This window comes from Triplophysa dalaica, chromosome 7 (genome assembly GCF_015846415.1).
Source record: "Triplophysa dalaica isolate WHDGS20190420 chromosome 7, ASM1584641v1, whole genome shotgun sequence".
NCBI lineage: Eukaryota > Metazoa > Chordata > Actinopteri > Cypriniformes > Nemacheilidae > Triplophysa > Triplophysa dalaica.
In genome coordinates, this window is record NC_079548.1 from 9556853 (window position 1) to 9583805 (window position 26953).

The 26953-nt window shown below is 38.4% G+C and overlaps 2 protein-coding genes across 6 annotated transcripts; both read right to left on the minus strand.

Moving 5' to 3' along the window:
• Positions 1 to 4270: 4270 nt before the first annotated feature.
• Positions 4271 to 16259, minus strand: LOC130425526 (myosin phosphatase Rho-interacting protein). Of its 5 annotated transcripts, none has more exons than XM_056751737.1 (23): positions 15664 to 16259; positions 15507 to 15584; positions 15338 to 15403; positions 15121 to 15272; positions 14586 to 14667; positions 12312 to 12726; positions 11448 to 11541; positions 10665 to 10770; positions 10412 to 10513; positions 10207 to 10263; positions 10048 to 10116; positions 9851 to 9940; positions 9649 to 9758; positions 8834 to 9329; positions 6367 to 8754; positions 6136 to 6283; positions 5910 to 6015; positions 5551 to 5710; positions 5183 to 5290; positions 5013 to 5099; positions 4798 to 4894; positions 4649 to 4710; positions 4271 to 4556 (listed from the first exon to the last, which is right to left on the minus strand). In XM_056751737.1, the coding sequence occupies exons 1-23, from the start codon at positions 15784 to 15786 to the stop codon at positions 4485 to 4487; spliced, it is 5268 nt and encodes a 1755-aa protein (XP_056607715.1). In that variant the 5' UTR covers positions 15787 to 16259; the 3' UTR covers positions 4271 to 4484. The 5 variants fall into 5 exon arrangements, with proteins under 5 accessions (XP_056607715.1, XP_056607714.1, XP_056607716.1 ...); XM_056751736.1 differs by having other exon boundaries at positions 10665 to 10767; positions 12312 to 12729; XM_056751738.1 differs by having other exon boundaries at positions 6367 to 8748; positions 12312 to 12729.
• A 1018-nt stretch (positions 16260 to 17277) lies between these two features.
• Positions 17278 to 26222, minus strand: eps8l1a (eps8 like 1a). The gene is made up of 16 exons (XM_056754048.1): positions 26124 to 26222; positions 25799 to 25846; positions 22832 to 22916; positions 22559 to 22617; positions 22321 to 22462; positions 22149 to 22237; positions 21548 to 21622; positions 21162 to 21310; positions 20806 to 20950; positions 20681 to 20712; positions 20450 to 20558; positions 20047 to 20184; positions 19565 to 19694; positions 18450 to 18615; positions 18092 to 18224; positions 17278 to 17614 (listed from the first exon to the last, which is right to left on the minus strand). The coding sequence occupies exons 3-16, from the start codon at positions 22914 to 22916 to the stop codon at positions 17528 to 17530; spliced, it is 1539 nt and encodes a 512-aa protein (XP_056610026.1). The 5' UTR covers positions 25799 to 25846; positions 26124 to 26222; the 3' UTR covers positions 17278 to 17527.
• Between the last annotated feature and the right edge of the window lie 731 nt (positions 26223 to 26953).

A 26953-nucleotide genomic window follows, 5' to 3' on the forward strand; every position in this document is an offset into this window, starting at 1 on the left:
AGTGAGCCTGATTACATAAAGGAGGCATTATATAAGATAATTAAAATAAATGAAATGTTTCATCAAGTTAAATTATAGCCAATGTCGTCCTCTCATGGATACGAGTAAAAAGCAAGACAATCCAGTTGCCAAACATAATTCAATCAATTTACGGCACCATGCTACATATAACTCACAGAGCAGTGTAGTTTATTGTTTTCAAAATGTTGCTCAATCATTATTTGGACACAATACTCAAAATATTTCGTGTTTTCAGATCCTGTCCTTATAACCTTATCAGCTAGCTCTGATACTGTGACTTCAGCTTAAAGATGGGGTAGCATGCTATTTCATGCATTCTGACTTATTTACACTGCTAAACAGTCTGGCTTCTCATGCTTACCATGGTTAACATGTTAAAAAAACCGAGTTGGACGTATGACGTAGCATTTCTGTGCTTCATATACACCCCAGCACTCCAACTTGTTTCGGAAAGTATTTTATAGCAGGGATCCTATTCCTTTTATTGGGCAATTCTTTCAGAAAAGGATGCCCACTGCAAGGCGAAAGAAGTAGCCCGCTCACGCGCTACCCGTCGAGCAATAGGAAGGGTCTGTTATGAAGATTGGCTGTGCTGTAGGCCTGCACCTGCAGCTCGTTACTCTTGTGATAGTCAGAGAAGTTGAGGTGTGTATGTTTGTTCACGGCATTTCAGTGATGGATGTTATATAAATGGTGGATATAACGCTGGATTTGGAGATCGTTTGAAACTGATAGTGCGGTCCCAAGGCTAAAAGATGCCGGACATGAACTGCATGCGGTAAGTCAAACTAAGTCATATGTTTGTGTTTTGTTGGCAATCGGTGCATACGTGCATAATGTAAACACGAAGGGATAATGCGATGATGTGTTGTTTGCTCGTGCTATTATAACAGCTCCCACTGCCTGCCTCCAGCAGCTCGTCTTATTCTGGAGATAATCTTACAGCTGTATCTCTCTTTTATAAATTTGATCAAACTAAATACTCTTCAAAGCTACCACGTATGCAATACTACTATATACTACAAAATAGCTACTCAAGATTAATATGAGATTGGCAAACTGCCTGTTTTACCCCATCTTTAATACAACGTAAAGCAGCCATGATCTAAAGCAGTGTGGAAACACTTGTAAAAAAGAGGACTGCAGGAAAAAACATAGGTTGTACAACCTGGTTTTTAAAATAAGATGGTTTGTTGCTGGGCAGTGGTGGTCCACAAGCTGAGGTTAACCAAGATGCTCCACCACACGAAAACCACATAAAATAAAAGGTAGACAATCCAGATCAGCTTGGACCAACTAAGGACCATAAATGTTAAACCAACAAGTAAATCCTTGTTATGCAATTCAACATTTAAACCTATTCTTTAAAAGCTTCTTTCAAATAATGATCTTTTTTAAGATCTAGACATGTAATCATAAACTGTACACCCACATTTCATTATTAACAACTATTGTCTATCTTTCTCATACATAATAAAAGTGTTTTGAACATAATATGAGAAAGAAGTCTGTCTAAAAAACCTCAAGGCATCACACTGTCTGTCAATGGAAGAAAATCAATAAATAACCATGGTGAAAAATGTTACCATGGCAACGGCATATCTATAATTATCAAAAGTATACTGTTGTTGGTCTACATAATGATTTTTCTTTCTGTACTTTAACACCTGACCACCAACAATTAAAAAAAACACGTTTTAAAATTTTAGTTTAAATCTACCACTCAACCTAAAATAATGTTCAAGCCTGTCACATAACATAAAATACATGTCATTACACTTTAAAATACACACAAACTGAGATATTTTAAGCCTAACGGAAAAATGATTATGTAATTACTGTAAGTTAACATACAGTCCGCTTATTATACCATTATTTATAGAAAGGACAAAAAGTCCACATGCCCTATTGTCACAACTTAACTTGTGCTTTACGTCATAACCCAGGGAATGTCTCTATTGGTGGCTTTCTTTTTGTACATTATTACTATGGGAACCGAAAGCATGTGCGAGGTTCCAACCTAAAGGCTTTAAGAACACGAGTCACATACAAAGGTCAAAGAGACCATGCACATTCGCCTTCTGAGAAGGGTGATAATTAACACCAGATATAGCCGTAAAACCAAAAACAGAACACGGAAGCGTGGATTCAGCATTTACACATGTCAACTACAGCACTCCTTACATACTCCACAACAGAGGAAGCAATATTGGGTCTCAGTGTGTAGGGCTATAGCTACGGGGGATAAATAAGAATGAACATAACAGCATACACAACATTTTCTACATTTATTTTTGGAAAAGGGCTGGATATAGCCAAGTAGTGCAAATATGGTGTAACATTAATATGGTGCAAAATTTATGATTCCAGTTTGGATAAATCCGTTTTAATATTGATATTAGGAAAAAATCATTTTAAAGGACCCGTTACATAATCCACAACACTGCCAGCAGTACTGGTTCTCATTGTGTAGGGCCATAGCTACGGGGTAAAAGGAATGAACATAGCAGCCTACACATTTCTACATTTATTTTTGGTAAGGGGTTAGGGTTAGCAGAATATAGTGAAGAAATGCAAATATGGTGTAACATTTCTGATTCCAGTTTGGATAAAATCTGTTTTAATACAAGTGTGTATTTATGCATCGCAACTACCTGGACAAACACAGGACTGGAAAATTAAACAGATTTGAGAATAAGGAAATCTACACCAAGAGATTCCAGGAAAACCAGCGCATTTTACAACCATTAACATCTGTATCATATCTCACATTCGGCTGCCTGAAGTATTAAATTATGTGATTCCGAACCCATAAATATATTTTCTAGTAGCCAGACATAGAACAAACAGTTTACTCACACTTCCAACCGCACTATGCTGAGAAACTGCCGAACACATTTAGATTTTCTCTTTGTGGTTGGAAATTTTATAGCCTACAAGTTAAAACAGTAAAATGACAAAGGAAAAGACTCCCTTACACTATATTATCTTCCAGTATATTAAATAATTTAAGTGTGTTTACACATATATATATATATATACACACACATATATATATATATATATATATACATATACACATATATATATATATATACATACATATACATACACATAGCTTTTATAATATTGAAAACATAAGTACTTGCCACTTCACCTATATTTAAAATAAGGTTTTGAATAATGTACTATTTACCATATTGTATTTATTATATCCAGTATATTCCCATGTAATCTTTGTGGAGGTGCTGATGCTAGAAAGTTGTACATGAAAGATGTAAATGCGTTTCTAAGGTAACACAAATGTGCTAGGTCTGCAGTGAATAGAATGGGCAAAACTTTGGCCGGAGAGAGGGGGACTGTCATGTTTTAAATTAATCAGTGTTATAAAAATGCACCATTATGAAGAGATCATCGTTTCAAAAGCGACATGCATTATTCATAAGTAATTACTGACAAAGAAGCGGTTAGAAATTTAATTAGAGCGCGCGCACACCTGCCGTTCCTCCTCTCTGGGACATAAACGGACCCCAGACATGAAATCACAGCTTTCAACGGGAATGAAACACAAGCAACACATTTTAGAGCCACAAATGGCGCGCAACCAAGTTGTGCCAATATTAGATTGGGGCATTAAGCTATGGTTTCGTGTTCAGATGTTATCGTCTAATTAGTTCGCTTCTGGACAAATCACTGTTGGTGCTAATGCGTACACAGTGCAGCTCTTCAATTAAAGTGCACTTTCAAACATTGCCTCGCTCTTTATAGTTTAAATCTCTCTAAAAAAAAAAACAGGAGATGGAAATTGTAACACAAACATTACCATGAGCAGAAAGACGTCATCGAGATCCACTTGGAACTTTGTGTAGTCGCTAAAGAAGCGAGGCACAGTTCAGAATCAAAGTACGATCTCTAGTGGCTGATATAAGGTACTACATATAAGAGCTGTGTGCAATGTGCTGAACCTGAGTGTAAACATGACTGCACGTCTATTTCGAGATTCAGTGGAGAAAAAAAAAAGTCAACAGGTACTATATAACAAAAAAGGAAAGAAAAGATATTAAGTGTGCACCAAAGCAGCATACAAGATACCCAAGCCGTTCAAAATAAGTCAGCCAACCTTGAGTTTTAAGATAGAAAAAGATTGACTTTATTCATAATCAAAGATGAAGTAAATCAAACTGGTGCCCAGTTAAAAAACTGAGGCAAAAGCATATAAATATAAAACAAACAGTTTAAGATTTTAGAGAGACAACCTAAAATAATCAGTTCTATTTGGATCCGTCTAATGTAGTAACATAACAATTAAAATGACTGAGACATACAAACACACACACCGGTGACTATAGGTATAATTAGAATTCAGTGTGTTAGGAAAATATACATTTAAATAATTCAACCCACATCAAAAACTAAAATTATGTCTCTCTTTCTCTCACACACACACACACACACACACACACTCAAGTTTTTTGCGTGCCAGTTAATTCAAAGAGCTTCATCCTCTCCAGAACAGTAAGTCCATCCTTAAGACTCTAAAAAAAAGAGAGAATTAGACAGAGTCATAATGTTTAAGATTAAGGGAGCATCAGTACGTTGTATGATGTAGCTGCACACATAATCCAACCTTGGATCCGACGGCTTGCGAGTGTGTAGAACAGTCAGGGTTACTCCTGGATTTCATCAGATCTGTAATACACAGTTCCACACTGTTTGTTTATGCATCTGCAAGCATTTTTTTTCCTTTACGTCTTGAAGTCAATTTCAGTTACTTACCATATTTTAAACTCCGCTTTCTACCTGGCTCTATCCTCAAGCCATTTTGAGTTTTGACTCCTAAAGCACTCAGCTCTAACTGTAACTCTTTAAAATGCTTAAGCAATTATTTAAAACAAAGAAAAAACATGTTAGTATGGTCACACAACCAACTTTGTTATTCGATCAATCCCTCATGCACACTTCACATTATATTTCATTTAAACATTTGTTACCGTATTTGCTGCCTGTAGCTCCAATTTAAGTGAGGTGATCTCTTGTTTCAAACATTTAATCTCCGATTCCTTCACTCTCAGATTCACCTAGAATGATAAAGCATTTGCGAGGTTTAGTATACCAAATTGAAGTCAAGAAACTCATGGGTGTCTAGGATGTTGAGCTTTACCTCCAGCTGATAAACGTCTTTCTCCTGAGAGGACTGCGTGTGCTTCACCTCCCCATTCATCCGTGAATGCATCAGAGATAACTCGGCAGCCAAACACTCATTTAACTCCTTAAAATATACATTTTATGTGAAATAAAGGGAAAAAAAGTTACTGGAGGGTTATTCGTACCTTGTTTCCAAAACATACAAACAAACAGTGCTTATCGTCAAATGTCCCACATCACTCCCTCTTGCTACCCATCGAAGAATCTTGGCATACCACCCCCAGCTAAACTGACTACCCCGTGACAGTCATTATGTAATTCACACATTTTGTCTCACAATTCGTACATCCCATCTGTAGGTGTGTACAGTACTTGGCTGTGTACCCGGTTGTGAGCGTGAAGCTCCTGGTTCTCTCTCTGCGTGATGCCTAACGCGTCCCTTTCAGCCTCCATGGTTTGGGTTAAATGAGTGTTCTCAATACATTTCTGAGAATACTGCTCGGACAACACCTCCAGTTCTCTATGCAGTGATTCAAGCTCCTCACTGATAAAAAAAACACAAAGACACATTTTAGTTGAAAGAAAATGGCAATCACTCCCCTACAGTAACTGAAAATATGTTAAGTCAATAATGAAATAAAAAGACACAGCATACTTCCGTATTTATCGTTTAACCATCAATTGACTTCGTGTATCTGACTCCACGCACTGATTTACGAAGGTTATTTCTCTATGACACTCACTTGTATTGTGCATGAAGCTGGCAGATGTCCACATTGGCTCCACTCTGCATGGCCTTATGAGTCTTGTCCATTTCTTCCTTATGGGCTTTCCTCATGGCTTCAATGGCTAAACAGGACAAAATGAATGCTGTTAAGAAAGAACAATTCCTGTCGGAGCCCTCTCTGTATTTGTAGTTTCTTCATTTGTTAGATGCTTTTATCCAGAGGTAGAAGTCGTAAGAAGCACCTGCAATCGTAGCATTGGTTTCTTCCTGCAGCACTCTCTCTCTTTCTTCCGTCAGTCTTTCCACTTCTCTTTGATGCTGCCTTTGCATCTCATCAATCACTCGCTGGTGGCTCTCCTCCATAAGGCTAAAAGCATGCTCATACGTGGCCTAATACACACAAACAAGTGCCTCATTTTTGCAGTTTGCTTCTTGTTAATCATATGATGTAATGAGAATGTGTGGTTGCATACCTTGACACTTTCTAGGTCTAGCTGAAAGGCATCCTGCTTGCTAAGCTCCTGCTTCAAGAAAGTGATTTCACTCTGGAGTTCTCGGATTCTTACTTGGAGAGCAGTGATCGACACTTGCTCCAACTCTCCATTGTCTTCTTGTAAGGAGAGCGGTGGAGCTGTTGGCATGTTCTGAATGTAGTATTTATGGAGGCGACTCATCTCCTCCTCATGTATTTTCTGGAGCTCCTGGAGTTTCTCCTCAAACTCCACCTGCAGTCTTTCTGCCTCATCCACCCTCAAATGGGCATTTACCTCAGCAGAGACATGCCCCTGCTCCACCTTCTCTACAACGACACGACCCTCAAGCAACTTCTCCTCGTAGAGTTCGGTCTGTTCCTGTAGCAGAACCTCCATGCTACGACACACCGCACGAGCCTCGTACTCCGCCTGCTCTCGTTGTTTGCATAGAGCACTCATCTCCTGCTGCATGGCCGAACGTAGTCTACAAGCCATGTACGCCAGAGCAGCCTGACACATAGCAACCTTTAAAACACTTGCGGGAAGTTCACCGGTCATGCCAGTTTCTTTAAGATTGGACTGTAGATGTGTAGAGAGGTCCTGCAGTGATTGGGCCTGAGCATGAAGCTCTGCTGCTAAGTTCTTTCTGTATGCCAGCTGTACTTCTGAGTCCTCAAGGAGAAGATTGGCTGCAAGTTCTTCCATCTGCTCACTGTAGGGGGCAAGCTCGGATGGGCTTATATCAGCAAGCTTGTAACCCTGCTTGGACTCATTTTCCTTTTTTGAGCCGGATAGAGAACTATCCAAAACTGGCCAAGGCAACAGGTTAAATGGCCCAGAACCCTGCTGCTCCTGTGATGAATGCGTATGGACTGTGTGTATGAGGTATGCCAATTCTGCTCTCACACATAATCTTTGGATATCATCTTCACTTAATATACTGTTTGTCTGATCTTGTTCTTGAAGGTACAGGAAGATCTGAGAGTATCTAGATTCCACAGCCCCACAATCATTCCCTCCTTGTGACATCCTAAACACATTGACACGTAGATCCGACAGTCTACTAAGGAGCTCAGTGCTCGGATGCTCAAGCGCAGAGGCCATCCTTTGGATGACCAGTGCCTCCAACGACAGCACTCTGCTGATCATGTTCAGAGTTTGAAAACTTCCTGGATTCTCACAAAGTACAGCTTTTCCTTGCAGGATATTCAAAGCACCAGTACAACTCGGAAGAGCATTTACAAAGAGTAAGCCATCCAGATTCTGGATGGAAGTGTGCCCACAACAAGAATCATTGAGTGTGTGTGGCCCTTTGTTGAGTTTCTGTTGCTGTAGGTGAATGGTAAGCTCCCGGAGTCGATCTTCAGTGTCGCACAATTTGAGCTCCAGCGCCTGAATCACAGAGATCACCCGATCAGACTCTTCCCCTGGAATAATGGGTTGTGTTTCTGAGCCATTCTTCCTTATCATTTTCTCTCTGATGTTTGAGACCTTTAACATACATTGTGGCTCGGTCATTGTATCAAAGGAAGCATTCACTTCTGGAGGAATAGTTTGAGCTTCCTTGAGCCTACGTTCTGTCTCCTCAAGACTACTCCCAAGAACAGCCATCTTGACAAGCACTTCCTGTAGTTCGCGCTCCTTCCTGTCTAGGTCCTGTTGTTTCCGCTCCAACTGGGTTTGGAAACGCTCCTCGCAAACTCTCTCACAGTCCTGCAGGGCACCTCGCAAGCCCTGTGTCTCTTCGCAAGCTCGTTCATAATCGTGTTCCATGTCGTAATAAAGAGTCTCTTCGGTGTGAAGGCGTGCCTGCAGGCGTCCGACCTCACAGTCGGACTCTTCAAGCTGGTTTTGCAGCTCCTGGCACCTTTGTACAAGCTCAGTTACTTCACCCGTTGGCCTTTTATCCAGCTCAGCTTCTTTCAGCCTCAGGCGCTCCTCTAATTCCTTTAAACGCTGCTCTGATTGGTCAAGGCTGTCACTGAAGCTCCTCCTTTCCCTTTCTTGGCTCTCTTGTAGAAGACGCAGGTGCCTCTGCAGCCGAACTTCTTTCAGGGCTTGTGCCTCCTCTATTGATTTGAGACAGCCAGTTACCTCATCCAATCTTCTCTGTAGGTCTTCCAGCACCCCCTCGCGCTCCTTCAGTAGAGTTTCTGCCTCTTGAGTTCTTAATTCTGCCTTTCGAAGGCAGTCTTGGGTATCATTGAGCTCGCCTTGGAGTCTGGACTCAGAAAGTTTAGACTCACTCTCTTGTGTTTGACTCCTTTCTTGCTCAGATTCTATCTCTCTACGCAGGCTTTGAAGCTCCACCTCCCATTGCCATTCGGTCTGGACTGAGGATGAAGAGAAGTTGACTAGCATAGGAGAAGTGGGCCGATCAACCTGTAACTAAAGAATACATAAATAAGAGGAGATACTTTGCAAGATTACATTGCCATAAACACCACATAGTGAACAAGAATTATACCTTCTTTTCCTTTTTAGGTCTTTTCACCAGCCAATCCCCAGGGCTGTCACAGTAAACACGTACTGAAGCTGCATCCACCTCCAAGCTGTCCGGGCTTATTGATCCAGGGGAGGTATGATTGGTCACTACCATCGTTGAGTGTGATGGTACATGAGTGGACATGCTTTTTAGACTCTGATAAAGTCTTGTCTTCTGAGGACATTCCTTTCCTAAAGCCACAGATTCAAAACATACAACCGGCCCTTCAGGGGATGATGCAGGTGCAGGTGGGACCCGGTGCTCATAATAATGGTTCCATTCCCTTCCTGACAAGTCACTGGACAACTCCTCCTTGTTTTGTTTACAACTCAATTCTGCCCAGTCGAAGGTTTTGTAACGGCCTTCTTTACGACGATCACGGATGCGACTTCTTTTCTCCTCCTCCTGGGGAAGTGTATTGTACTGATTGATGGAGCCTGTACGAGTATGCGCACCAATCGCCTTTTGAGGAACAGAACTGTGGAGGAAACAAAGAAGTACACTACGATCTAGTAAATTAAATGACAATTTTGTCTGCTTGTGTGCACAATAATAAAGTATCCAATACATTTTAGTTACAATTAAATTGCATTCAAACCTGGATTTTACAGTGGACTGTTTCCTTGTATAGCATAAAGAAAATAGAAAAGTATTTAAGCGTTAAGATGCTAACACGTTACTGTTGTTTTCTTGGCAAACTGGCATACTAATTCATCTTATGACTTTTAATCACTATATAAAGATATATTTGTTGACTGTATTCATATCATATTCTTGGTAAGGTGTTGATGCTGTACCATGTGACATCAGGGGCAACAGTGGGTCGGATATTTTTCATAACAGCCTGGACCCAGTTCCGCCGTATCCCATAAGTCATAGCACAAAGTGTGAAGACCCCATCTTTTGTCTAAAATAAAAAGAACAGAAAAAATAAATTGCACACACCCAATCCTCCAAACTGCATAATCTAACACTTTAATACAATTAATATACACTCACATGAATCTGAAACCCATAGTTTCTCTGTACAGGGTAATCTGTGACATCATAACAGGTTGACAGGTTGATCTCACCATCCACATCTGCTGCCTATAACAAAAAACATAGACAGAGCATTCAACTTCCTATAACCGATTTTCTATAAGAGCAAACTGCTTTGAAAATCTGCCTGAACCTAAAACAGACAAGATCATTACCTCTTCGGCTACAGAGTCCTGGTAAAAGCGCAAAGTTTGGTCAGTAAGAACGAACCAATGTTTCCGCCACTGGGAACAGAGAAAAGAATGTTTACCATGTTAAAAAAACCATTCATACCAAAAGCAACGAGGTATGCATTCACACATCTTACAAATCACCTTTCCATCTTCTCCCAGTCTAGACATCCATCCCTTCTTGAAATTGAGGAGGTCAGGCTTGGAGGAAAAAAGGAATGTAATCAATTTAATTTATACACAGTAGACATTTTGATTAAATTTATTGATAAAAAAATATTTTTGTTCTTTAAATTCATCTGGAACAATATTGAATCTATCGATCTATAGAGTACAACATGCTAGTTACAGTGGGGGTGCGATCAAGTGTCCGTTCCAGTGATTTGGAGCGAAAACTGCATGAGGTGGAAGGTCGAGGTAGATCAGGAATGTCATAATTTGGAGACAAAACCTATAAAGAGGCGTTACAGAATAATCAACATTCAAACAGCACATAAAAGTAATAAGATTATTAAAGACATATTTACTAAACCCAATATTTACAATAATACACATTTCTGCGTAAACACATCTCATTGAATCAATGCAGCACATGTTTTCACCTGGGGCGTACTGGCAGCTGGTTTGTCATTTTGTTCAGTGGAGGTCGAGGGTTCAGCATCACGAGTGAGACATAAACTCTCCTGCTGCTCAGAGACCCGAGATCTTCTACAAACAAACATGAACACAAAACGTCAAAATTACACGTTTTGCATTACCCAAAGTAAACTATTATGCAAAGTAGCATTTACTAATTATGGTAATCAAGGAATGAAAAGAATAGGGATGGATAAACGGATAAGGGCTTCTGCAACTAATGTGAAATGTGTCATGATTGGATGGCAAATGCGAGTGTAGGGAGTTCCGTGTGAATCTGATGGATGGGGACAGAATGAATTGTCCTGAAAAACAAACATGAGGAATGAAATAACTGTAAAGCACTTCTGACGTAATGGTTAAACAATAAGACATACTAAAGGAAAGGCTACAAATGTTTTACATAAAGAATAAATCTGTATATGTAATTAAGGATTCAAGCGTGATATGACTAGTCTTACCTATGCTGGTTTCCAAACAGCCGATGTGCTTTTCTTTCCGAGCTGCGTGCTTGATGTGCATTATGCCTGAATGTGTGTGTTCTTGATGTGTGTGTCATGGATGAGTGTCTCTCTTCAATGGATTCCAAACCCTTTCTATCCCTGGAGCTACAAACCACATCCTCAGGATCACCACTAAACTGTGTACCGTTACAAGTTGGTAAAGGAAAGTCAGAGGAGCAAGAAAATTTGGAGGTAGGAAACATAAAGGGCTGTGAGGCAGGTGAACAGACAGAGGCAAAGTCACACCTGGAGTCAGTGTGTGATTGTGCATCACCAACAAGAGGACTAGTCTTCTCCAGAGAGGAATAGCCACTTTCAATTCCTAGACGATTCTTATTGCCTGAAAAAGCAAGTCAAAATGCAGTTCTTCAGAGACAAATGTGGTGTGCTTTTCCTGTTCTTTGCCAAATTGCCGATGTTAATGTTTTAAAAAAATAAAAAAGGTAAAAGTTAAAATGAACAGAATAGCTTCAGCGACTAAAGTCAAAGGGATAGTTCATACAACAATGAATGTTCTGTCATTATTTATTCACCCATTTTAACCTGCATTACTTCCTTCCGCGGAACACAAAAGAAGATATTTTGAAGAAAGTTGGTAACCGAACAGCATGGGCCCCATTCACTTCTTTTGTACATTAAACCAATGCAAGTGAATTGCAAAACCAATTTACAACTTTCTTTAAAATATCTTCTGCTTTGTAGTGCGGAAGAAAGCCTTACGGGTTAGAAATTAAAAGATGGTGAGTATATGATGACAAATTTTTGTAAATTCTGTCATCATTTCTTTGCAAAACTGTATGATTACACTATCTTTTGATATGACATAAAGGGAGACTCAAAAATACTTGCATGAATCGTTTATACAAACAACTTAAAAACAAAGCCATACAAGTTTAGATGGACATGTCAACAGCGTACGTAATGACAGAACTGTTAAAAAAAAATGTCTTTGAAGAAACCATTCAGCACAACATCTTTCCAGAAAAAAGAACATTAAGTTTTATCTACCTACCTTTATAGCAAGCAGGAAAATCAGTAAACAACTAAAGGCAAAACACACATCCAAACAAGCAAACACAATCCCGCATTTAGGCCACTTCGAGGTCGTACCGTCTGTGCCGGAGCAGCCTGAGAACTGATTGCGCGATGGAGAGAGTGATGATCCCAGCATGCTGTTGAGTGATGGAGCATCACTGCTGGAAGAGGCCATGACTTCACCATTGGGTGACTCCTCCTCCAGCTTCTTTTCTGAAGAGATCAAAGAGACCCCCTCCAACGCACTCACCAGGCTGCCTGCTCGCTCTTTTTTACCGGTCCCTATACTACCGCTGCCCTTGACCCTGCAACCACTAACTATGCTGCCCTTACTGGTGCTTAATACATCGCTTACGGCCTGGGACGCTCTTCCGGCACTGATATTACTAGAATTAAGACTTCCTCTTCTAATAATACTACTGTTAAAACTACTTCCACTACTGCTACTTCTCCTATCAGTACTGCTGCTGGAGGTTTGTAGTTCGTCTGTCTGCTGAAAGAGAGAGAGAGAGAGAGAGAGAGAGGAACATACAGGTAAGTAAATCAGAGTTTGGCAGGCTGCACACAAGACCTCGACCAGCAAAATCCGATTGGCAGGGTTGGTAAAGGAAAAGCCTCTCTTGGCCTCGCAAACATGCTGGCCAGGTATGTTTCCCTTTTGTCAGACAGGAAAACACACACATGCGCACACACACATTCTGCCAACAGCCTGCTCACTTCCCACACAACAAACTCTTTACCCTCCCCAGGCGATGCTCAATAATCCAGATCACTTAAGTTAATTCTATTAATGTTCCATCTGACTAACACTTTAACCCTTAACCACTTCATGCACATACTGATAATTGTTGCAGCACAGTGGAAAGACACTACACACAGACACTCTTGCATGCTAGATCAATTTGCTCTGTTGTCAGCAAAAAGAATATGCTGGAGGTAGAAAAAGAGAGATTAGTAAATCAAACGGACAGAAAGAAAGGCACAGCACTTAGAAATGTAATTAAACTAAATAATGGGGGTGGAGGGGGGCATTTAAAGGAGCAGGACTCCAACAGCAGCGTTCCTTTCAAAGGCCAAGCAGATAGTTAAAGGGATAGTTCAACCAAAAATGAAAATTCTGTCATCATTTACTCACCCTTATGTTATTTCATTCCTGTATAAATGACTTCGTAATTTTCAGTTTCGGGATATCATTGACTACCACAGTAGGAAGAATTAAATGGTAGTGAAAGGTGCCCGAGAACTCTTTGATTCCCCACATTCTTCAATATATTTCATTATGTGTTCAACGGAACAAAAACTTTTTTTTCCCTACTATGCTATTGGATGATGTCCCAGAAATGAAATTTGCGATCATTCTTCTAAATATCTTTTTTCTGTGTTCATTGGAACAAAGAAATTTAAACAGGTTATATACAACATGACACCGTCTCTACACCGGACACAACAGGCGCGACACGACAAAATACATAAAAAAAGGCGTAAGAACCCATTATAATTTCAAATATTGTCCACACTGGATGCGGCGTGGCGAGACGCGACAAACTCATCAAGAACAAGCAAGTTGTTGAGTAAATGATGACAGATTTTTCATTTTTGGACGAACAATCCCTTTAACAAAGAAAGTAAAACATTTATATCACCCTCATGTCATATTGTGTAGATGACACTTTTTTTTGTGGAACACTAAAGAAGATATTCTGAGAAATCATCATTCTTTAAAATATCTTTTGTGGTCTGTAGAAAAAAGTAATTTAGGTTTGAAATTACATGAGGACAAGTAAGCAATGAGAGAATTTTCATTTTCGGATGAGTTATCCTTATTGTCAGTTGCATGTAATGTACAAAAAAAACTAGTTAGCCTAGTTGGAACCTAAATTATAAAAATTTTGCACTTGAGGTTCACTTCTTTAGAGGCTTTAGTCAAAGAGCTCTAGTATATAAGTGAGTAAAACAAAAATCCTATACATGTACTTATAAAAAGTGCATTTTAAATTGCTCTTGAACTTTCCATCAAAACGTATCAAATTTAATGCAGTTTCAGCTTGAACAGATGCATGCAGATTATATTATTGAAAACTGATTGCAGCGACAATGTGCCAAACTGGAATTCAGTCAAATCCATTGCATTCATAAGCAACATTGAAACAAAATCACCTTCAACACTTGAAAATACAACTGGGTTAAACTGAAAATCAGCGAAAAAATAAAAATACATTTGCTTTTCCTGTTATTCATATATTACAAAAAATGTGCAGAAAGGTCAAGTACACATTGAACAAGAGATATTTCCACTGTTTATCACATTTATGCATGTGAAGTGGGGCATTTAATGTGAACAAGACTCACCTGTAGAAGATCAATATCTTTCTTCTTTTTCCTTTGATTTGATTTAGCAGCTTTGGGGTAAACGATCAGATTTTCCTGCCACCTACGAGGAAACACATACTCTAAATTCAAATCCAGGTCAGACATTGGATCCAGAGTCATATGACAGAGGGAGGCAGCCACACAGAAAAACAAAACTCACATAAAAATGTCTTACTTTTGCTTTTTGGACATCACTTTTTCTAGTCTAAAACGTCTGATTCCAAAAAAGGTAATGAAATAGCACGAGACAACAGCCTGAATGATCTTAGAAACAACAGTTAAGATAATACACGTACATACTAATCCAAGACTCCGTTGACACCTTCTATTACACTCTTAACGGATTAGATCAGCCTTGCTGAGATTTACTGACTTAAAACAAGTTAAGTAGAAACAGAGGGATGAGACAGAAAAAAAAGAAAGATTTTAGATTTATCTGGTTAATCAAACAGAGCGAGAGGCTTGAAAACAAGAATATTACCCCAACCACTTTAGTGTGCAGTTTTAGGTTTACCTGCTGATGCTGACTGCGTTTTCGGCTTTAATGTAAAAGTCTCGTTCAGTGAAGCACAACCTCAAACAGTTCTGGAATCCGGTTTGAGATGAAGCATCAAGTAACTCGCAACACTGAGTCATATTAACACTTCCTTGGGGCAACGTACCTGCCTAAAATAAAAACACTCAACCAATGCACAAGCAGTCACGACATGAACACAGCATGAGGACCTCACCATCTCATCCAAAGAGTAGCGTAGAAGCCCATGCTCGTACAACACAAAATATCTCCTCTGCCATTTCTATAGAAAAAAAGATGGTGAAGAAAGATCAATGGTGTTGGTAAAAGAACAAGATGACATTTAACAGGTGTGTATCTGATGAAAATAATCTCAGTGTCATCACCCGTTTCCTGTGGCCCGGATTGCTGAAGTCAATGCACTCAGGGGCCAAAAGAAGCCAGCCCACCTGAACAGGTTTGCTCTGTGATAGAAACAGAGGAATATCTATTGAAAATAACAGTGTCAGCAGAACATTTAAAAGGTCAAACTGCATCCTTTACCTGATATAGGTCTGCCTCGCTGAGTTTGTGCGAATCCACGGTTTTGAAGCAGTTTTTACATTTACTTTTGTTAAAGATGTTGGACTGGAAGCGGCGGCATCGATTTTCTCTTGTGGAAAACATTGTTTGGGGATTTGCGGGTGTTAATAAACCACAGAACAATTAATAACAATTTAAACGTGCTGGGTTCACGTCCTCTTTATTGTTTTCCGTGCCGCTCATCAACGAAATGTTTCATTTAGCAGCAACGCGCTGTTTAAATGCATCCGATTTTTGTGGACTACTGGTAAAACCCGAACTTTTTAGGGATTGGATCATCGACTGAATATCAGCGATAAGGATTGTAAAGGAGTCACTGGGGAATTTGGTGAAATGAGGCGTTGATGACGTCATGTAGATAGATCACGATCAGCTGTCCCAATTTGCGCTCTTCATTGTGAACAAAACACCGAATTTGACTGCTATGTTCAGAAAGAAAGTATTGTTTGTTGCATACAGAATATATGATGGATTTTGCTTGCCTTTTAATACGCGTTATATTTTTAAATAGTACGTTAGAAAGGATGGTTACTACCAGTAGCACGCTACATTGTAGTCACGTGACCCCTTTACCTTGCACGGTCTATTCCTATCTTGCGAAGTTTTTTTTTTCATTTTTAAATAGATGCTTAGGTAAACAATTATACGAAGAATGGCATAAAATATGATACAAAAATAAAATACTTTTAGCTGTGAAAGTTGTTGTTTAAATGTAGTCATTTTTAAAGCGGCATAGCTGCAGCTCATGCCATTTAACTATTACATTAAGAGCTCTTTTCCCAAACGAATTAAATGAGTTTGTCATGCCATTTTGCTGTGTACTAAACCTATTCACTGCTCCATCAATGTTTCATGCCAAATCGCTATATTTCCTTATTTAAAATGTACTGCAAGATGCACTTTCCCTCCAAAACGCTATAGGTGCCGAACCTGTTTTTAGCCTAAATGCGATATGTCCTCTCGACCAATCAGAATTCGCTTGTTAGTGGTATTTGTATGCGATATTTTTTAATTATTTGTTGAATGTGGTGGAAACTATTGAAACATGAAATTGAAAATATTTATTCTATTTGACTATTTAGTTTGTAACTATTTATTTTATTTGGCTATTTATTTCATCCATTTGCATTTATTTGATTTATATTAATTTATAGTATGAGTCCCTGATGTCCTATGTTTCATGTTCTCTTGTTTGCTTGTTTTTAAAGTGAAATAAACCAACATTTGTAGCGTTTGAAAAAAATAAAAATAAACTTTGAATTTATGACCGACAATATTGTTTCATTTAACAATCATTGTTTAACATGTTCAGACTGAGCCAAAAAAACATTCTAACAGGATATATTGAATATTAACAAAATGTATGGGTCTAGGTAAAAATATGTCATTTTCATGAAAACTATTAAAATGGATTTATAGCGTTTTGGAAAAGAGCTCTTCACATGTTCATATATCTTCATAATAAGATGCAATCACATACTTTACAGTTCATCTGTATTGATATGTTATGCCGAAACACAAATAATAGATAAATCATAACAAATTATGACTGTATGAAAAACATATGAATGTTGTGATGATGCCACCAGTGCTTCTTTATTAATAATTAACTTCTATACATAAAATAAAATGTTCTTCTTGCCCTATATGTCAGGCTATGCAGTAAAAATGAGGATATATATATTCTTTTGATGTCATAAAACAACAGAGATCACTATTGTTAACAAGATCTTAATTCATGCCACACCAGTCTGTGAAGGCAGTAACATACATGTTGCTTTAGTGTGTCTGAATGTGTGAGAGTGAGTGAGACAAAGATGTTCAATCAAAATTCTCCACCCTCTGCCTTTGAATCAACTTTCATCTTCTGTTTCGTCATTATGGCCTCCAACTCTGTGGTTTTCTTCACATCCTGAAATGAGAGTAATAAGAATACAGATAAAGACAACCAGCAAATAGGCTCAAACTGGACAAATAATCCGACTTCCCGAATCTGATTTAGGAATGTATGTGAAATTGAACTCTTCTAATATTAATTTTATTTTGATTGTTCTGTCTGTTTATGGTCACGAGTCACAACAAAGACTATCGAGTATATTTTATAAGGGATTTTAGATTACTAACATTACAGGTTCTTATCTCAAGCAAACTGTGATTGATAGGTCTTGTTTATTGATTGGTGATTGAAACTGTGAGGTATGAGAAGTATTCTCATTGACATACTCATTGGCAGACGCTTTAAGCGACTAACATTGCAACTTTATTTGTTTCTGACAATGTGAAATCCCCTGGGACCAAACCAATGACCTTGGCGTTACTAGTGCCATGCTCTAACCACTGAGCCACAGGATTGTCAATGAAAATTATTCTACAAATGTATGATTAATACCTCCAGCAATGACTTTTGCACCATTATCTGGCTGTATACTCTGGCGCCTTCCTCTGGTAGAACGGCACGCAACTCCTCCTTATTGAGAGTGAAGAGCTGAGCTCCCGACAGGATGCCCAGACTCTTAACAGTGCTGTTATAAAACACAAAGCAAAACATTACCAAACATCTTTAGTGAGGAACATATTTGCCAAAAAAAAATCTGAATGAGTTCCCATAAAATCCTCTATACATTTATTGCCATTTTAATCACAGTTACATACAGAGCAAGCCTGGGTATCAAACAAATGACATTGCTACAAGGACATTTTTACCAATTGAGTGACAGAAACATTGTGTTCAGATGTATATTACTCACTAATCACTGAAGCCTTTGGCCGTCAGCCACTCTTGAACCTCATTTGGAGAAGAAAGGTTGTTGAGGGGTGCAGTTGTCTCATTTGCTTTATTAATTACTACTGGTCGTATTGATGTTGGTCTACCACTGGCCAATCGCTTTATGAGCTCATCGTTCATCATCACTACTGTTTACAAAAATGAATAGTAAACAAAAAAAACATAAATATGATATTGGACATCACAAATATCATCTGGATGTTCCTTATTATCCTAGAGAGGTTATTACCTATGGCTCATTCTACAGCTACAGTACAGCATGGTCCATTGAAAAGTAAATGAATACACCACAAAACGTATTCTGAGTTTTCCTTATAACAAAAATAATTAACCACCTGTGGCGAACCACAAGTTTACTGAATAGACATTCACTATGGTACTGTACCGTTAAGGGAGGGAGGAGTTAGTTTTAGTGTTGTGTTCCGGTGGTTTATGTGCGTGGTGGTTTTTATCCTCACTCGCTGTTCAGAGTGTGATTTATTAAAGTGGAGCGTAAAGCTTCATCTCTTGTCTCCTTATTTATAACACTCCACACACCTAATGCTTTGAATAATCCCTTAGAATAAAGTCTTTCCAAAGCCGTAAAAGAACTGGCTTCAGAGTAAAACGCAAGACATGAAAAAACGTCTGCTTATGAACGCAGTGCAAAGGTATTTCACGAATGACAATTTGTTTGCATACATACTTTGGTGATTATCACCACCCTGCTCTGTAACCATTAACCCTTGAATAAGGTACTTAAATTAAACTGGATTGATGCATGTAGTGATACTTTAAAATTAAATCTTTAAAAGTGACTAATTGACAGGTAGTCTAGTAAGAACAATAACATTCAAAAAACTACTTAAAACTCAACTCTTCTGTGAATACCTGACAGACAAATAGAAATAAAAAAAACTAATCCTTTCTCTCAAAAGGTAATGGTCTAGCTTTAGTTGAAATCAGTAACTTTGTATTGGCACCTAATGTATTATGGTTCCTGTATGACATATCGCTTGTTGCTTCCTAACTCTTTGTAAGTCGCTTTGGAAAAAAAGTGTCTGCTAATTGACTAAATGTAAATGTAAGAAATATTACATCTCTCTCCGCCATCTCCCATCGGGGGCATGCTCTTTGGGCGTGCATCAAGGTGGATTGCATTTCCGCCCAAGGGGTTGGGTGCAGCATAAGAAAACCTCCCACCTTTTGGGGGAGAGACGGGAACTTTCTATAAAAATATGAAAGGAATTAGTTTGTTAAGGAGTGACGACACCACTCTGACGCTTTACATGTATTTTGGTACACCTAAAATCAGATTTTTCACAACTTTCATGACACAATGAATTCTATCAGTATTTCACATTACTGTCAGGTAGCTTTATGTCATTCCTGAGGTTTGTTTCTGTTGAAATTCAGCAGACACTGGACTGGAATTGCCACAATACAATACATGCAGAAACGCTGATTGAAGGCAAAACTGCAGTTTTGTTAAACAGTTTAACGTCTGTATATATCGAAGCAATCAGAACTCTCTGCTGTCCAGACATGAAAATGTATGCATGTGAGCATAATTCCTTTACCATCGACTGGTTCCGCATTACAACATTGGAGGAATCCACCTCTGAGTGATTGATCGGCTCTAGGATATTATGTGGAACAAAGCCAACTTCACCATAACTATTCCGACATTTCCACCACCGCTTAGTTGACTGTAACACCTGAAAAAGAGAGAGGATCTTAATGTGAATCCGAAGGAGAGATAGAGTTGGGATTTGCAGATAGTTTCGAAAACCTGTCGTTAAGTATACGGCACAACTCCTTGTCCTGGCCCTTGAGGTTTAATTTATGGATTACACTATTGCATTTGGGTGTATTTCACAAAGAAATTCATGGTTATGCAATTCTCAGAGAAATTGTTTATAAATTGCCTGTCACAACCTATAAAAAAACTCAGGTCTAAGAAAAACATGTGTAGCAAGGTACCTCCAGAGTTTCTCCATGTAGCACTGAAAGCTCACTACTGTTCCGTGCCACAAAGTCGTAACTGCATCGGTACATCCTATCTTCTGGAGGAGGCATAGAATCTTCCATCCTACATTGTCACACGCAGACACACACACACACACACAAAAACGAGACAAAGTTCCACCCAAATGCTTTATAAGCAAGCAGCAAAACACACTCACACACATAGGGTGTTTGGTCAATACAAACCTTTCATGTTCCTGTGGCATATCTTGGCGTGCCTGGTCAATTACCGGTGGAAAGAGGGTGAAAGGAAGTGACAGTGATTTATTTTCTCACGTTTGTATCTGTCTGTTTGCGTGTGGGTCTCATACCTGTTGAGTCTGTATAAGGGCTTCATGTTTGTGCTGTGACTCGATGGGGTCCTCAATTAGTTGTCCATGTGCATCTGTGGTATTAGGGTGCCAACCGTCCAGAAAGACAGGTGTGTATTGAGGCACAATCTCACTGAGTTGAGAGCTGAAACATGAATACAAAAGAGTTAAACCTCAGTTAAAGTTTAGATGTTCCGAATTTTTGTCTTGGTAAACTTATTTTAGTTTAACATTTAATTTAGCTGGTTCTATTTCTGAACATTGCATTGTTTGTTACTTCGTACTAATAATTTATGCAATATCTAATGGTCATATATGACATGCCTCCCTTTTAAGAAATAAGATTTATTACAGACTTTGGCAGGGTCCAGTAGTGACCAAGTGAGGTCCAGAGTGCTTTCTCTTGTCCATTGAGGGCATTCTGTAGTAGAGAGATTGCTCCACTGGTCAGAGCAGGACTGGAGACTGTTGCTGCCAACTTCGGACCACCTGTGGTCTTCACCATCTGGTGAACAACAAAGCACAGAAACCATATGTTGTAAACTAATTCTGTCTTTATTAAAAAAAAAGCGTTATTACTGTTCTCCTGTAAATTACAGGTCATGGTGCTCATTTCTATATTAAGTTGTCTTATAGATTTGTAGATGTGATTTTCTGTGTTTTGGTGTATCTTGAAATCTGCTATGTGTTTAAAGCTTTTATAAAAATTTAAAGTTTATAGCTTGGGTGTTATTGTTTTTACCAAGTCCAAAGGAATGAAGACATGATGTAAGAGTTCTTCTGATGTCGGGTCGGAGAGTGCCGTCTTCAGGCGGTCCTGCAACCACACATGTTCATTACGTAACAAATGTTTTACAGAGTCCTTAAAGGGATAGTTCACCCAAAAATGAAAATTCTGTCATCATTTATTCACCCTCCTGTCATTTAAAACCTGTATGACTTTCTTTCTTCCGCAGAACACAAAAGAAGATATTTTAAAGAATGTTGGTAACCAAACCAAGTTGGCAACACTGTATGGATACGTGTGAATGGGAGCTGTCGCTGTTCGGTTACCGACTTCCTTCAAAATATCTTCTTTTGTGTTCTCCGGAAGGAAGTTAGTTATGCAGGATAAAATGACAAGGGGGTAAATGATAACAGAATTAAAAATTTTGAGTGGACTTTCACATTAAATATAAAGCTTGTCATATTTGTGCATTGAAATTATGTGTTGAAAAAGGTTTCCTAGTCTTTGAACATTAAATATTTATTTTAACACTGAAATCATAACACACGTCAGCTTTAAGGGGATGTGGGGTTCGTAAGATAGATAAGAAGGTATGATTTTTTTAAATTGAACTTACCAACAGACAAAAAGAGTATTTCATCTTCTGAAAAACATCCACAAACTCTTGTTCTGATGGTGGAGCTGCCTTTTGTGTGAGCAGTTCATCTAAAAATCACAGATTCTAATTATTTAATTTAATTTGAAAATGTTAGTCAGGCTTGTAAAGTCTCTTGGTCAATCTCTCTTACCATCCAGCTCTTTCTTTGCCTTTGTGCTCTTTTTGCGACTCTTTTTCCTGTTGGGTTGATGTAGAATACTCCGAGCCTCTGCTGTCAGCTGCAGACGGGCCATGAAACGCTCAATGTCAGCAAAACAGTGATTCACCAACTCCTGACCAACAGAGAGGTGTAAAATACTGAAATGCCAGTCAATTGCAGAGTATATCAATCTGACAATCATTTTTCTGTGCTGTAGAGTCACACTTACAACTTCTCTCTCTGGGTGGATCAGATGAGAATCTGTTTCCACTCTGTCTCCTCCATTTACTAAATACAGACATATAATAAAATGTACATACATATATATTTTTATAGGAACCTTACCCAATATATAAAAATGCTATAAACACATCTATATTTATATTGTTTTTGGATATTTAAACTTTATATAATTTAAGTATGTATAAATGTGTATATAAATATATATAAATTCTAATTGTAAATACTGTGAAATAACATTTAAACGCATGAGATTATACACCTGTGGGGTTGTTGTTGGCAGCGTTAGCATTCTGAGGCTTGATTATCTGTGACTGTTTCCTGGGGATAACTTCAGGAGCTGCCATCTTTCAGAGTGATATGAGAAAAAAAACATAATAAGAGATAAAAATATAGACAATGTTGTGATGAATATGTGTAATCACCTTTTCTTGAGCATACTTACTTGACCGAAATTATAAACGCAACACTTTTGTTTTTGCCCGCATTTATCATGCGGTGAACTCGAAGATCTAAGACTACTACACAAAAGGTATATTTCTCTCAAATATTGTTCACAAATCTGTGTAAATCTGTTTTAGTGAGCACTTCTCCTTTGCCGAGATAATCCATCCACCTCACATGTGTGGCATATCAAGATGGGGATTAGACAGCATGATTATTGCACAGGTATGCCTTAGGCTGGCCACAATAAAAGCCCACTCTAAAATGTGCAGTTTTATCACACAGCACAATGCCATAGATGTCGCAAGTTTTGATGGAGAGTGCAATTTGCATACTGAGTGCAGGCATGTCGACCAGAGCTGTTGCCTGTTAATTGAATGTTCATGTCTCTACCATGAGCCTTCTCCAAAGGCATTTCAGAGAGTTTGGCAAACATCCAACCCGCCTCACAACCGCAGACCACCTGTAACCACACCAGCCAACGACCTCCACATCTAGCATCTTCACCTCCAAGATCGTCTGAGACTAGCCACCTGGAAAGCTGATGCAACAATCGGTTTGCATAACCATAGAATTTCTGCACAAACTGTCAGAAACCGTCTCCAGGAAGCACATCTGTACGCTGGTCATGCTCATCGGGGTCTTGACCTGACTGCAGTTCGTCTTCGTAACCGACTTGAGTGGGCCAATGTTCACATTCGAGGGCATCTGGCACTTTGGAGAGGTGTTTTCTTCACGGATGAATCCCGGTTTTCACTGTACAGGTATATGGCAGACAGCGTGTATGGCATCATGTGGGTGAGCGAATCTGAAAACATCCCAGTTCTTGCATGGCCAGCATACTCACCGGACATTTCACCCATTGGGATGCTCTGGATCGGCGTATACGACAGCGTGTTACAGTTCCTGCCAATATCCAGCAACTTCACACAGCCATTGAAGAGGAGTGGACCAACATTACACAAGCCACAATCAAAAACCTGATCAACTCTATGCGAAGGAGATGTGCTGGTCTGCATGAGGCATATGGGGGTCACACCAAATACTGACTGATTTTCTGACATCACCAGACCCCCTAATACAGTAAAACTGCACATTTTAAAGTGGCCTTTTTTGTGGCCAACCTAAGGCACACCTGTGCAATAGTCATGTTATCTAATTAGCATCTTGATATGTCACACCTGTGAGTCAGACAGATTATCTCGGCAAAGGAGAAGTGCTCAATAACACAGATTTAGACAGATTTGTGAACAATATTTGAGAGAAATAGGCCTTTTGTGTACATAGAAAAAGTCTTAGATTTTTGAGTTCAGCTAATGAAAAATGAGGGCAAAAACAAAAGTGTTGCGTTGATAATTTTGGTCAGTGTATATCTGTTATCAGGATCATTTTAATATATGGGACTACAGTAAAATAAAGGACTCACACTTGGGTTCTATTAGCGATTCCATTCTTTCCAAATTCCAAAAACAAAGTGTTAACTATACACTGAATCACAATTACAACAAATCAAAAAATGTGTCCTAAAGTGTGGTATATACGATTGAAAATCTTGCAGGTTTAGAGTGACATGGGGGATATTTTAGGGATATATATATATAGACATTAAATCATGTCCTGTCATTCAGACCAGTAACGGAACTCTCCCCAATAAAGGGTTAAGTGCCTTTCTCTTGGACATAATAATGATAACATGCATAATATCCTCAGAATGAATCATTGTATGCCTTTATCGTATGTCTAACAGTATAGTAATCTCAGTGTCCACCTCCTGTGTCACAACTAGGATCTGTAACCCCTATTATGCTGGCATTAGACTACCACCACCCAAATTTCAAAGAGATTTATTGGGGGATGGATTATTGTCAGAAAACATTATAAAGTGAAGACAAATACAAAACATTCAATGAAATAGGCAGGTAGACACAAGAAGATTGTAAAATAAAATATCTTTGACATATGTTATAAAAATGTGTGCCAAACTAAAAAGAATATGCCAGGAAGGTGGACAGAGTATTATTTTACATTTAAATAAAAGAAGCCTTAGGACCCACAATTTGTGTTGCACAATTTGAATAGCTTTTGTAAATCTGGTCTTGGTAGGATTGTATGAGTTTCACTCATAGGCAGTTCAGGAATCCGGGATAAAGAACGTCGGCATTCCGTACATAGCTAGTACATTACTTCACATAAGCTTCACATTCAGTTACATATGTGGCCATTTAAATGACACAAAAAAGATTGGTTGAACAAGTGTATCATGTTTGTTATTAATGTATCGTGTGCTTACACCAGAGCACATGTAATATTTGGTTTCAGGGTAAAAATATTTCAAAGAAAACACTAAAATAAACGCTATAATAAAATCACTCCCAAAAAGAAAGGACTTTTAACATTTACAATTATTGTTCTGTAAAAGCAAAGCAATGACTGGAGGTGGGACAGCAGCTAAAATTAGCTCAACACTTTGTTTTCATTTCAATCAAAATTTTGTTGAATTGTCAAAACTTTGTTAGCAGGTATATGTATGCCTGTAGTATTAAACATTATTATTATTATTAGCTTTATTCAGTTGTTGATCCCATACAGTGATTTATTTTCAATCCTGCGGATTAAAAGCACGGATGCTTTACCAATGTGCATCACAACTAATGTCTTATTCTGACTATAAAGTCATTTTATAGGCTAGTATCCTCACTGTTAATAAAAATACAGAATTGTCATTGATGAGTCTGGTTTTTATAATGTAATAAAGATTTAAAACGCTGCTTTAAGGCAAACTTACCGTGCTTTAGATGTGTGCTCCTTCTTGTGTCACATCTTCTGTTTACACCTAATAGAGAAATGCAAGAACAAGAAAAACTAGTTAATCTGTTTAACTTGAAGCAAACCTAGACTTCCTCTCTCTCTCTCTCTCTCTTTCTCTCTCTCGTCTGAGTTTCAGGAAGTTTGTGTTAATGTACTCTCTGATTACTGCATTCCTCTATATGAAACATAAGATGCATACATATATATTAATAAATTATACCATTTTTTTAAATACAACATCATGAAATGTAACAAGTGCAAAGTGCGAGTAAAACGAAATTATAAAGCAAATATTTACAGACCCTTTTTTTGGAAGTACTGTCAGCTGTTGTATCGGTTTAGTGTATTCAAGCTGGGCTTGTTTGACTAGATCTGTCATTCTCTCTCTCACACACACAAACACACACTCACCCACACGTCTGGTTAATTATCTCTGTGGGGACAGTCCATAGGCTTAATGATTTTCTGTACAAACTGTTTATTTTATATCCTAACTCTACCCCTTAACCTAAAGATCATCTAAAACATTTTGCGTTTTAGATTTTCAAAAAATATTGTTTTGTGGGATTTATAAGTCCCCATGAGTTAGCGTGTGTTCAGGTTAAAGTCCACATCAAGATATAAAAACATGGCCACACACATACACACAAAGATCAACAATAATATAATTATGTATGTGGTCCCTTGTCTAATTAGGAAAAAACATTGGCTAAAATAATTCAACAGAATCATTTTATTCTATTGATTCTGGTTATTGTGAACACAATTAACTTTCATTCACAGAGGTCTTGAGTCTTTATACAGTTTACTACTCATTAAAATGAATACACACACCACTTTCATGATACTTCTTCCATCAATGATATTAAGCATACGTAATATACAGAAACATATATAATACAGTACGTCTAATACTGAAAATATGTTTTTAATAGTTGTCTGTTTGATCAGTTATATGTAGGGATATAACGATTCACCGTGAGCTGGTTGAAAATCGATTATAATATATGACGATTCAAATCGGTGACGTTATAGATATCGCAGTACATGTTTTGAACAGCAGGGGCCGCTGCATTTCTGTAATCTTGGTAAACATGGATATGCTGGACGTTCCTTAAAATAGGTTAAAGTT

Coding starts and splice junctions, on each gene's coding strand:
- LOC130425526 (XM_056751735.1), bottom strand. CDS start 15,786: ATGTTTTCCACAAGAGAAAATCGATGCCGCCGCTTCCAGTCCAACATC. Junction 15,273..15,337: donor GCTACTCTTTGGATGAGATG/GTGAGGTCCTCA, acceptor TTTTTATTTTAG/GCAGGTACGTTGCCCCAAGG. Junction 4,557..4,648: donor CGCAAGCCGTCGGATCCAAG/GTTGGATTATGT, acceptor TCTTTTTTTTAG/AGTCTTAAGGATGGACTTAC.
- eps8l1a (XM_056754048.1), bottom strand. CDS start 22,916: ATGGCAGCTCCTGAAGTTATCCCCAGGAAACAGTCACAGATAATCAAG. Junction 20,951..21,161: donor CACTACTGGACCCTGCCAAA/GTCTGTAATAAA, acceptor TTCATGTTTCAG/CTCTCAACTCAGTGAGATTG. Junction 20,559..20,680: donor ATGCCACAGGAACATGAAAG/GTTTGTATTGAC, acceptor GTGACAATGTAG/GATGGAAGATTCTATGCCTC.